The sequence below is a fragment of the Hyperoodon ampullatus genome (genome assembly GCF_949752795.1).
Source record: "Hyperoodon ampullatus genome assembly, chromosome: 12".
Lineage (NCBI taxonomy): Eukaryota > Metazoa > Chordata > Mammalia > Artiodactyla > Ziphiidae > Hyperoodon > Hyperoodon ampullatus.
In genome coordinates this window covers 27,980,552-27,993,473 of record NC_136925.1, presented here as the reverse complement: position 1 = coordinate 27,993,473, position 12,922 = coordinate 27,980,552, and the positions used below count along the sequence as shown (strand labels likewise).

General features: G+C 33.6%; 1 protein-coding gene across 2 annotated transcripts in view; it reads right to left on the bottom strand.

Annotated features, from left to right (window-relative positions):
- Window positions 1-4,550: 4,550 nt before the first annotated feature.
- Window positions 4,551-12,922, bottom strand: part of MANEA (mannosidase endo-alpha) — a gene marked incomplete at both ends in the record, with an annotated part of 48,270 nt that continues 39,898 nt past the window's right edge. For both annotated transcript variants that reach the window (XM_079716093.1, XM_079716092.1), the window contains 2 exons: window positions 4,551-5,208; window positions 6,045-6,121. In XM_079716093.1, the coding sequence (XP_079572219.1) occupies window positions 4,551-5,208; window positions 6,045-6,121 (735 nt within the window). The remainder of the gene's footprint in view (window positions 5,209-6,044; window positions 6,122-12,922) is intronic.

Below are 12,922 nucleotides of genomic sequence, written 5' to 3'. Positions count from 1 at the left end.
TTTTATTTGAGGATTAAATTAAGCCTTTAGCTACAAACACTCATGAGGAAAAATAAAACAGAATTTCAGCTCAACTACTGTTCATATAATGACTGTCACTAAACATTGTTCTTACAATTACAAGATACCTAAAAAGCCAAGAGCATAATTTTCAAGAATGTACTTTAAATATAACAATGCAGCAAATTTTCAAGTAAGAATTTAGCTATCAGATTTGAAGTTGACTTTTTACATGAAGCCAGATTGGACTGCACAATTTTAATGTAATGGCTTAATAGTCTGCCATATGGATAATATGTTTGGGTAATTAATGATATATAGAATGGCAGTACTCAAATATAAATTTAGTGTGTATAAACTAAAAAAAGTGTGGCTGCTATTCTTAGGTGACTGTGTTCAAACGTATACATTTCTAAAAGGTACTGCATGTATTACAACTGAATTTCTTCTAAGTATTTTTCTCTTTTGCATATGATATTTTCAAGATCTGTATAAAAGTCACATTGTTAGATACTATAATCAAATTAACATGGTGATATATAGTGCTTTGAAAATGGCTTTTATAAAACGGACTGAAAAATACTTTTATGCATGGACATAATTAATGTATTTTAAATGCTACTGAGTAGCAGAAGACTGCCACTTTGTGTTGTTTATAATGATTGTTGTTTTGACTTTCTAAAAGAATAGGTTAAAAATCTAAAGTAGGAGATATCTGTATATGTATGGCTGATTCATTCTGTTGTGCAGTGGAGGCTAACACAACAGTGTAAAGCAACCATACTCCAATAAAAATTAATAAAAAAAATCTAAAGTAAAACCACAAAAGTATGACAATACAATCATATACTATAAGTTGAATTGTATACAGAATTATCACTACCATGGTACATCATTATTTTGTTTCATGAAATAATTATTTCAATGAGATAGACTCTAAAAGGCTTTTTAACTTTATGGTTACATTTAAGGTTATATAAATGAGAAATTTGAACTTTAAAAATATAAGATGCTTTAAATGAAGTTTAGAACATACAATATAAAAAGTGCCACTATGTTTTGACTTCAGTAAATTTTAGATCTATGATTCTTTGCTTATTAGGTCTTAAATTATTTTGTCTTTTGATATAATAAATGGTAATTATAACAACAAAATCTAATAACATTGAAAAATGTTCCCCCCTTCATTGACAGTTGGAATATAATAGCACTACTGCTAAGTTCTTTGACTTGACTAAGGATGACTCTGTAAGTAAGCCAAAGTAGTACCTGCATTCTGAAGGATAATAATCCTGTATTAAGAATACTACAACATTTAGCCTTTATGTGGATATATAACTGTCAGTATATAATTTAAATTTAAAGTACATTTAAATTTACAGTACTTTTTTTAAAAAAAAGGAATAGCTGAGCCAAAAAACTTTTTGGCTCAATTTTTCCTTTTGAAATTGTAAATATTTATAAAAATAACTTAATTTGCTGGTCGTAAATAAAGTATTGCTTCTACACTATGGGACATGAGAGTGTTCGACCTTAATTCAAAATTTAGATAAAGACTTTTAAGGACTGCTTCTGTGGGCACTATAGAGGTTAGGAGCAGTCACTGTGTTTAAATTGAATAACTGTGATCAGTTTCAAAAAGGGCTTGGTTATGAGCCTGGTAGGTTCTCTAGTGGCTTGTTACTTCTGCTGTTTTAGGGTAAGATCAATTTTCTAAAGGATGTTGGAGCTCATATATGATTATGCCCAAAGAATAAAAAAAATAAGAAACCATCTTCCAAATTTAAAATTCATATTTTTGTGTGTATAAAACAAATTCACAGATGTTAAAAGTACAGTTAAAAGGTATCTACTTTTTAAATGCTGTATATTTCAAATAGAGAAGATATACAGAGTGGCAACTGAATACTACTTTTGAATTGTTAATCAGAAATTAAATAAAACATTTCATTAAAAAAACAGATTTTTATACCTAAGATACAATTTATTCCCTGTATGCTTTTATTAGGTGAAAGTTAACTACTTCATGTAACAAAATAGTCATTTTTAAATTACTCTTAAAACAAAAATGTTAATATACAGCTGAGATCAACATTACAGCAGTTTTTGACAACATCAGTCCTTAAAGAGAGTAGTAAGAGAAAGATTTGGTTTCTATACAGTCAAAACAATTAGACTGATTAAACCATAAAATAATTCATTTTGATTCATGCATTGCATATATTACACTGTTTTTTCTTTAACAGTTACTTTAGTTTATTGAATTAAATAAAAGCAAAGAATTGATTTCTTGTGATTATGCAATCTAAACTTGTTATAAGTCAAATGGTAAAGGCAGCTGTAATGAATACCTGAGGAAGATTTTGAAAGCATTCTTCCCTAAGAATAGCAAAATTATTAGAGATAATTCCTTCTAATAACTTTTTTTAAGAACAGGAGAAAAGAAACATGATATTCAAATAGTTATACATCAGTAAACTATCATTAGAGCTGATTCCAAACATTCTTCCCTTGAGAATTAATTAACTTTCTGCAATGAAGACAGAATCTATTTTATCTTACTTTGAAACCGACTGTCAGTGGCTGGTTGGGGTAGTGCATTAGAACAAAGCTCAGAGGGAAATTCTGCAGTCCTAGATGATCTATCTATATGTCTGCAATGGGAGCAGGAGAGAAATGGTGGTGTCCGTGTTGAGGATTTGCTGACCTTGTTTTTATACACTTCTTCTCTTAATCTCAGAACTATTTCATAAAATTGTCTGTCATTATGGGTTCAAACATACAACATAAGCAATGACAAAAATTGCTGTGTGTTAGAGATCTAACTAAACTTTAATAAAATATGGTATGTTATAAATATTAAGTATACCATATTTAGAGTTTATCGCTAAGATAACATATAGTGGCTAACTGGATGTAAGAAAAAGAAAATCCACAGGTTACATCTGTATGAGTGTTCCTATGAAGATACTCAGTTGTAACATTATAGTGATTTATTCTTATAATTTCCTCTACAAGGTGAATTACTAATTACTATTATACTGGCTTCCCATGGTCTGAACATTCTGAGAAATGGCAAATTCTCAGTTATAAATAAGTTTAACATTAATCATGCTTCTTTTCAAAGACATGATAGTTAACTTCAAAAGCACTGCTTAAAATTAAATTTCATTGTCTAATGAGTTATTTTATGATAAATTCCACTGCTAATTTGTTTCTGAATGAATGTCCATATATTCAGAATATTTATATGTATTGTTTAGTATTTCCCTATTGCTTACATTTAATAAATTAAATATCTAAAAAAATATGTAATAGCATACATATTAGATTTTTTACTATAGTTCTAGTTACAAATATTAACTATAATAGAGTGTATTTTATTCTCTAGTTTTTAAAGTAAAGAGATTCATTTTTACAGATGATTAATTTGTCACAATATGACAATTGATCACAACTCTTTAACCTGTTAGGTAACATAAAAGTATAATGTTTTTAGATGGGGATGTTATATTATAGACAATAAAGTCTTAAATATTTCCATCATTAAGTGTTATACCCAATAAAAAGTCAAACTTAGTAATGAACTTTCATTTCCATATCCTTAAAATCTGAAATGGTAAGTAAATTTTCTCTATTAGTTTTAGTAGGAACAGCTTAAAATCTTGAAGTCAATCCAATGATAGTATTAACTTTTTCTTATCTAACAGTTGGTCTCTGATTAACATTAAATTAAAAATATGAATAATAAAATAAGTTAAAGATTGACAAGGTATCCTAAAATAACATTTGAGGCACTGTATTTTCATAATTGTAGAGAAGCTTTTTTTTTTTTAATAACTGAGAAGCAATCCTTAACCTTTATGAAAAGATTTTCCTTCTGAAGCCTGAAATTCAGCATTATAATGCAGAAACATTAGACATGCAAAACACCTAGCAAGCTCTAGGAAACCAAAAATCTGCAAATGATGATACATATTGTGCTACAGAAAGCAGACCTTCCTAACACAATATGGTTCACAGTAAGGCTTAAGGCATATGATTTTTTTCTGAAGAATTGTTATTGGAGAGTTATCCAGAGTCTGAATGCTAATATGATGAAGTTGACTGGATCATTAAAAAAATGAAAAAGGAACCATGTACATTATCTTTTAGGTCTTTGTTCTTCAATAGACATATCAAATATATACACAGTCCTTTTTCTTTGGGCTCAGAATACAAGTAGGATTTAATTGTGTGCTAACTACTCTATATAACAAGCAATTACCTATTGTGAAACACAAAAATAGCTATAAAGCAGGATTTCAATTCCAGTCAGAAATTCACCAAATTATGCCACAAGGAATGTTATTTGCACAACTTTTCTCAGTGCAACATTGCCATCGTGAAAGGTGGCAATGATAATATTACTACCTTTAAAAATGTACAAATTATTTTTATTAGAGATAATAGTACATACTGACTTTGACAGTTTTCTTTCCAAAACTCAAAACAAAAGGAATGTATTGAAATTTGGTGATTTCTATAATTATTAAACTTTAATCAATGCATTAAGAAACAGGTAGCTGGTGATTGAATGCATAAGTTGCTCTTTCCTTACTGTACTTTTCAGACCACTTACGAGTTAGATCTAGATAAAGACTTGGTTTATGAGGCCGGTAATCCAGGTACACGGTATTACTGGTTCTTTTGGGAACAGCTTTTTCAATCTGAGTTCCTTCATGCCACTCATTAAAAGAGGTGATGGAAATTATACTGGGGTGGGCTTGGAGTGCAGCACTCAGAGCATCCTCATAATATTTCCCATTGACTCGGTTGCGAGTGTTTTGAGTGTTCCACGGACGGATGCTGGTATCTATGTATCCTGGGCCCACACTTGGGATGAACATTAGGTCGAACTGATCACAAAAAAGTTTTAGCTTAGCCCAGTTCTCATAGGATGAGCCATAAGTAAAGCCATTTGTGGCAAAATACGTATAAATTCCATCAAAACCACCTCGAAGAATTTCATATCTATGTTTTTTTTCTACTAGAAGTGCAATAAACAATGCATCATAAGGAGAGTTGCGAATGCTCTGAGACCCTGAACTGGTTAACAGATTGGCCCATTTTTCAGCTGTTGTGATATAGGAATCATAGACATAAAACAGTGGAAGAGCACTGCCGTTCTTAGTCTTGTACCTGTAAAAGGCAGGATGATTTCCATATCTAGAATACAAACATATATGAAAGCAGAAAGCAAAATGAATATTCATAACTCATTTGCAATAGACAATAATTGTTTATGTATTGAAAATGAAGGTAATCAGTACAGTTTAAGCACATTGTTCACCTTTGGGGAATTAGCTATATAAGTGTAAACATTAAAAATGCATTTTTAATTTTACGCATTGAAAAATGAGATACTGGATACATTAAGACATTAACAAACAAGAAATACTGAGGTTTAGAAATGATGACTAACACAATAAAAAGCCCATTTTCTACATGAAAATACTGTGGGGGTTTTTTGGTATAAGTGATAAATGTCCCACTGTTGCTGACATGTTTTTTATGAGTATGGCATCTGTCACAGACTATTATCAGTAAACCCTTAAACAAAATGAAACTGTATTAATAAATTCTTTCCTTGTAATCACACTAAATGAAAATATTAGATGTGGATCTACCATATCTAATAGCAATTCAAAATTGCAAAAGCAATTCACATTCCATACTCTGAACTTTCTTTTAAAAAGACAACTCTATATTCATAAGATTTGCAGAATACTAATTTAAATGTCAGATGACAGAAATCATAGTCTAATATACACATAAAACAGTAAAAACAGGAACCTGTAACTATTCATACAGAAAGTGAATTATAAGGAAATTCAGAAATGTTCTTTAAAATGATTGCAGTATTCATTACAAAATTAGTTTAAACTAATTTTAATATGCCATACTGTAAGTCATTCAAATCTCTCAAATATAAACATACTTTTCTTATAACAGTAATTATCATTGGATCATATAACAGTAATTATAGGACTGAATAAACTCACTTGTCTATAATGTATCTGACATTTTGGTACATGTTTTTATCATCTCGATTCTTATATGGTTCAATATGAAAAGTGACCTAAAACAAAAAATATTAGAGAAAAAATTATGATGTAAAAATAAAAAGGAAATCATATCCCATATTTTTAATAAACTGACTTAATAACCTTAAGATGAATGCTTTTTTATTAAAGTATAGTTGATTTACAATGTTGTATTACTACTGTACAGTGAAGTGATTCAGTTATACATATATACACATTCTTTTTTTATATTCATATTCTTTTCCATTATGGTTTATCATAGGATATTGAATATAGTTCCCTGTGCTATACAGTAATTCTTTGTTGTTTATCCATTCTGTATATAAAAGCTTACATCTACCAACCCCCTCTCCTGGCAACTACCAGTCTGTACTCTATGTCCGTGATTCTGTTTCATAGAGAGGTTCATTTGTGTCGTATTTTAGATTCCACATGTAAGTGATATCATATGATATTTGTCTTTCTCTTTCTGACTTCATTTAGTATGATAATCTCTAGTTGCATCCATGTTGCTGCAACTGGCATTATTTCATTCATTTTTTTAATGGCTGAGTAGTATTCCATTGTATATATGTACCACATCTTTATCCATTCGTCTGTTGATAGACATTTAGGTTGCTTCCATGTCGTGACTATTGTGAATAGTGCTGCTATGAACATTGGGGTGCATGTATCTTTTTGAATTACAGTTTTGTTTGCATATATGCCCAGGAATGGGACTGCTGGATCATATGGTAATTCTATTTTTAGTTTTCTGAGGAAACTCCATAGTGTTTTCAACAGTGGCCGCACCAACTTACATTCCCACCAACAGTGTAGGAGGGTTCCCTTTTCTCCACACCCTCTCCAGCATTTGTTATTTGTAGCCTTTTCAATGATGGGCATTCTGACAGGTGTGAAGTGGTACCTCATTGTAGTTTTGATTTGCATTTCTCTAATAATTAGCGATGCTGAGCATCTTTTCATGTGCCTACTGGCCATCTGTATTATCTTCTTTGGAGAAATGTCTATTTAGGTCTTCTGCCCATTTTTGGATTGGGTTGTTTTTTTGTTGTTGTTGAGTTGTATGAGCTGTGTATTTTGGAAATTAAGCACTTGTCGGTTGCATTGTTTGCAAATATGATCTCCCATTCTTTAGGTTGTCTTTATTTTTTTTATAAATTTATTTATTTATGGCTGCATTGGGTCTTTGTTGTTGTGTGCGGGCTTTCTCTAGTTGCAGCAAGCAGGGGCTACTCTTCATTGTGGTGCGCGGGCTTCTCCTTGTGGTGACTTCTCTTGTTGCGGAGCATGGACTTCAGTAGTTGTGGCTTGCAGGCTCTAGAGCACAGACTCAGTAGTGGTGCATAGGCTTAGTTGCTCCGCATCATGTGGGATCTTCCTGGACCAGGGTTTGAACCCGTGTCCCCTGCCTTGGCAGGTGGATTCCTAACCACTGTGCAACCAGGGAAGTCCTGTCTTTTCATTTTGTTTATGGTTTCCTTTGCTGTGCAAAAATGACAGATTCTCCTATACCATTAAAATAGCATTTTACAAAATAATCTACATTTAATATATACTCTTAATCTACATTTAGTATGTACTCTTATTCAAATAATTTATAACAAAATTACTTTAAAAAATCAAAAACTAGTACTATAATGGACAATGGTTTTTCAGAATGCTTGTTATTGATGTGGTTTATATATTTCTACCATGATAGCAGAAAACAGTAACCAAAAAAAGTTAGTTATATATAAATCAAGAAAAACTAATTATGTCTGCCAAAACCATTTTGTATGTCATTTATAACTAGTGGAGTAGATTAAGGGAAATATCATGTGTACTGTCTACTTAAGATCTGCAAAAACAACTATGAGAATTTTCACTTTTATTACTAATTTTACTGACTTACCATTAAAATACTTTATGGCAATATAATAAACTAAAATATTGTCAATAAGAGTTCGGTTTCTATGAAGCATGTATGGAATTAGAGACTTCTATGCTACTGCAATATACAATGCCTTTGTTTTCAACCACCTAATTAAAGTGAAATATATTTTACATTCATCAGTGCTACTAGTTTTCACATAATTAATTATAAAGTCAGACAGCATTTAGTGAAACTATAATTCTCTACTTTTAATAAGATTTCAGTAATATTATATAAAGAAAGTTTTTATTAGTAAGGTCAATTTCGTTTGTGCAGTATATTGTAAGTATGGCTAGGGCAGTTAGATTTTTGCAGTAGCTCTGGTATGTATGTGCTTTTTAACTTCAATTGAAAGAAAAGTGGCAAGGGTATAGGTATTTTCATACTCTTATATAATGTAACCTTGGGTAATCTCCCTTTAGCTGTAACATTTCCTAAGTAAGTTTCCATTTTATACATAAAGGACACCAAATTTAAGCAAATATCCTATATTATCATGAATTTGCTTTTAAAGTTGCAAACTCTACATGGCTTCCTTTTTTGTAAAGTGCAGATCAATACATTTATAGTAATTGAAAAAGCCACTATTTTATACAATACTTAATAAGTTAGAAATATGAGGCAAAAATATTAATTGCAATAATATTACCTTGTAGGCTTAGTGAATAAATAATTTGATGTATCACCATACCACTGTTCCATTTGGAAAAATCTATTAGACCAATATACTACAATGACTTTAAAAATGATAGAATGCTATATACAAAATCAAATGTTTGCATTATCTTTAGATCGGGAAGTAAGAGTCCTATAAATGTTCCCTCATTTCATGCTTCTAATTTTGACCATGCACCCAAAGTGAACTTCCTAAAGTGAAAATCTGATGATCCTGGAGAGTGATATTAGCAACATGATGACATAAAATGTTCCTACTATTTAGTCCTTTTAAAATCAACAAATTGGACATTCATACATGAGCAAAAGTGCCTTTGTGGTGTTCTGGGACCTAGTGTCTTATTGCAAGGAACACAGGAGTTGTCTCACTCACCACAAAGATGGTAAGAGACAAACGTCTGTTTGAGCTGGGGAACCAGAGGAGCCAGACAAACTTCCTAGATCCCTTTTGTTCTTGCCAGGCAAAAATTGTGTCAGTAAAGACCCAGGCAGGCACTCACATACAAGACAGAGAACTTGCAGAAGTCTAGTCCTCCCAATGGGAGACCTCAGCACACAACTGGAGACAAAAAAAAAAAAGCTAGTTTGGTGGCAACAGAAGGCAGTAGAGAAGCTTTCCTGGCACCATGCCTCTGCCCAAAGAAATACTGAAAGGGGAAAAGGAAAGCAGTGAGTGAGTGCCCAGCTATCCCAGCTAGACTGGAAGTGGCTGGAAAAATCATTTCTCCACCAGCAACTGAAGTACTAAGATGGGAGCTTTATAACCAGGGGTAGGGAGAATAGTAGGAAAAATGCAAATTAAAACTTCAGCTGGTGGGAAAGGGATTGTTCTTAGCAGAAGTCCACCTAGGAGCCACTGGGATCACCCTACTGGATCTGCAGGTGCCCCCAATGTACCCAGTGCTAAACCCACACTTTCCCCCCACTCTATGTTTGCTCCTTGTGTGGGCTCCCAAGTGCCACTGCAAGAGAAAGCTCCAGTAGACTGAGAGCATGCTCAGAAACCATGAACTTGAGCTATAGCAACCTTTTGGAAAACAAGAGAGGTTTCCCATAGTCAGCCTGGTGAACTGTAAGAAACAGAGAGGGCATAAATGTTTAAAAACTCACCCAAAAGAGGGAACAAGAGGACTGGAGCAGGTATAAATTCACAAAAACAGTAAAAACTCAGATAATATCAACACTACAGAATATAACATACCATCTGAAGGCAACAAGAAAAGAGTTAAGAAGATATCTACTACTTCATATGCAAAAACAACAATGCAAATCTAAAGGGATTATGAAACATCAAGGAAACATGGCATCACATAAAAATTATCTATTTCTAGCAATCAATCAAATTCAAAGGCACAGAATATTGCAACCTATCTGATAAAGAGTTGAAAATAGATGTTATAAAGAAACTCAACAGGTTACAAGAAAACTCAGAAAGACAATTCAATAAAATCAGGAATAAAACATGTGAACAAAATGGCCCTTTATTAAAGAGAAAGAAATTTTAAAAAAGAACCAAACAAAAATTCTGGAGCTGGATAGCATGCAATGCAGAGAATATGTAGCAAGGCAGAGCATATGAAGATGAAATAACACAAAAGAGAAGAGGGAACTTAGAAAAAGAGCAAAGAAAGCCTACATGATCTATGGATATCCATATATCCATCCATATATCCTGACAAATGTCAGGATAATCAGAATTCCAGGCAGAGAAGGCAGGGGCAGGAAGTTAACTTAAAGAATAATAGCTGAGAACTTCCAAAATCTGAGAAAAGACTTGGACATACAAGTCCACAAAGCTAGTAGATCAGCCTAGTATCTCAATGCAAAAAGATATTCTCCAAGACATTAAAGGCAGGCAAGGAAAAAAAAAGAAGAGAACTTACAAAGGACTGCCAATAGGCTATCAGCAGATTTCTCTGTAGGAATTCAATAGGCCAGAGGACAGTGGAATGACATACTTGAAGAGTTGAAAGATAAAAATGGCCAGCCAAGACTACTTTATCTAGCAAAGTTATCCTTTAGATATGAAGAAGTAAAGCCTCTCCCAAATAAAATCTGAGGGAGTTCACCACTGTTAGATCTACCTTGCAAGAAATGCTGAAAGGAGTTCTTCAAGCTGAAATGAAAACATACAAAATACTCTGGTAAAGATGAGAAATATACAGCCAGACTTAGAAAACTATAATTCTGTAGGAGGATGGTGTGTTAAGTACGCAACTATAGTATAAAGGTTAAATGAAAGTAGGAAAAATAACTATACCTACTATAAGTTAATAAATATACAATAAAAAAGAGGTAAACTGTGGCATCAATATGCAAAAGGGAGGAGCTAAAAAATGGATACCTGAGGGGGTTAAAGCTAAGTTTCTATAAACCTAAAATGGACTGTTTTATCTAAGAGATGTTTTATGGAACCCCCCCTTGATAACCACAAAGCACAAATCTAGAGCAGATGCACAAAAGAGGGGGGAAAAGAGCATACCACCATGAAAAATAACCAATTTACAAATGTAGGCAGAAAGAGAGAAAAAGAAATAATGGAAATACAAAACCAAACTGCAGTTGATAAGATTACATATTAATAATTGCTCTGAATGTAAATGGATTGAATTCACCAATGAAAAGGCACATAGTGACTGGATGGATAAAGAAACAAGACCAAACTGTATGGTGTTCTTAAGAGATCCCATTAAGCTTTAAGGATGCACACAGACTCAAAGTGAAGGGGCAGAAAAGATATTACATGCAGGTAGAAACTGCAGTGGAACATAAATTTCAGAATGTAAATTTAAACAGGGCTGAAAAATTAAATGACCAAGTAGAAGCTAACTTTTTATGGAAATGTTTCCATATGCTGTGACAATTATTTTTGTGTTTCTTCTGGTTATTTTCCTCCATATCAACAGATCTTTACAATTCACTGCACTTAAGATGATTACTATTAATTTTCTTTGCAAAATTGTGTCTCAGTGATTGTCAAATATTTTTGTTTCTTTGTACTTATACTTTATAATTTTATTGACGTAAATATATCTCTGTTCTAGTAGGAAAAATAAATGGTTCTGGTGATGAGGGTGATGTAGGAAGATCCTGAACTTACCTCCTCCCATAGACACACCAAATCTACAGCTAAATATGGAACAATCTCCTCCAAAAAGAACCTGGTGGAGTGACCCCATCACATCTGGCAAACGAGAGGGAAACCACATCAAAGCAGGTAGGAAAGGCTGAGATACGATCTCACCATAAACCCCATCCCAGCAGTGACATACAACCAGGAGAGAACTCAAAACCCAGACTCTCCCTGAAGAACAAATAGTTTGTATCCCACATCTGACATACCAGTTTCTAAGACCAACCCCTGAAAGATGAGTCCCCAAAATATCTGGCTTTGAATAGCCAAAGGGATGTAGCTCTTAAAGAGCTTGCATGCAGACTCATCCATCCCAGGGACCAGTGCAGAAGGAGCCCTTCAAAAAGCACCCAAATTTTACGTAAAAGAAACTCATTTGCTAATTTTAAAAGCATTGGTCTGAGAGGCAAGAGTCTACTGGGATATTCTATGGGGAAAGAGGCTGGCGAGTTCTATCTTCCTGTTCACCCTCTGATTGCTAAAGCCAGCAGGTGCCATTTTTTTTTACTTTCTTTTCCTTTTTATCTTTTTCTTCTTTCAGCAGGTACTGTCCCTGTACTCCCCATCTGCCCCACTCCATGTAGTGGGTGTCACCGTTGAGCTCTCCCTCTGTCATGCTCCAGAGCACCAGTATTTCCCAGAGGGGAGCTTCTACATGTCTGGTGACCTAGATTTTGCAGCTGTCACAAAGGGACACCTGTTGATCACATGGACTTGGAGGCCAGGGGAGCTTGTGTCCTGGGTCCCATGGGACTGAACAACAGACAGTTTTTGGTAGAGTACCACTCCTACAGCATTGCACAGATATCCAACTGAAACATACCCACAGTCTTTCTGAGAAACAGGCCTATTTCCTTCTATAGCAGCTTTGGCCTGTGGGGCAGGCTTCTGGTTTTGCACACTTATAGGAGACTATAGAGGTACTCTCAGGGAATGGAGACAGTGGGCACAATCTTTGCATTCTCTCTCTGCCTTGCTCCAGATCACTGTTATCTTTGGAAAAGGAGTTATATTCTTATATCCTTGACTGGTGCCCTGATTTTTGTAGCTTGCCAGGGGATGCCTCTATATCACTTGGCTCTGGTGGTCAGGGGGAGCTCCAGGTTTGGCACA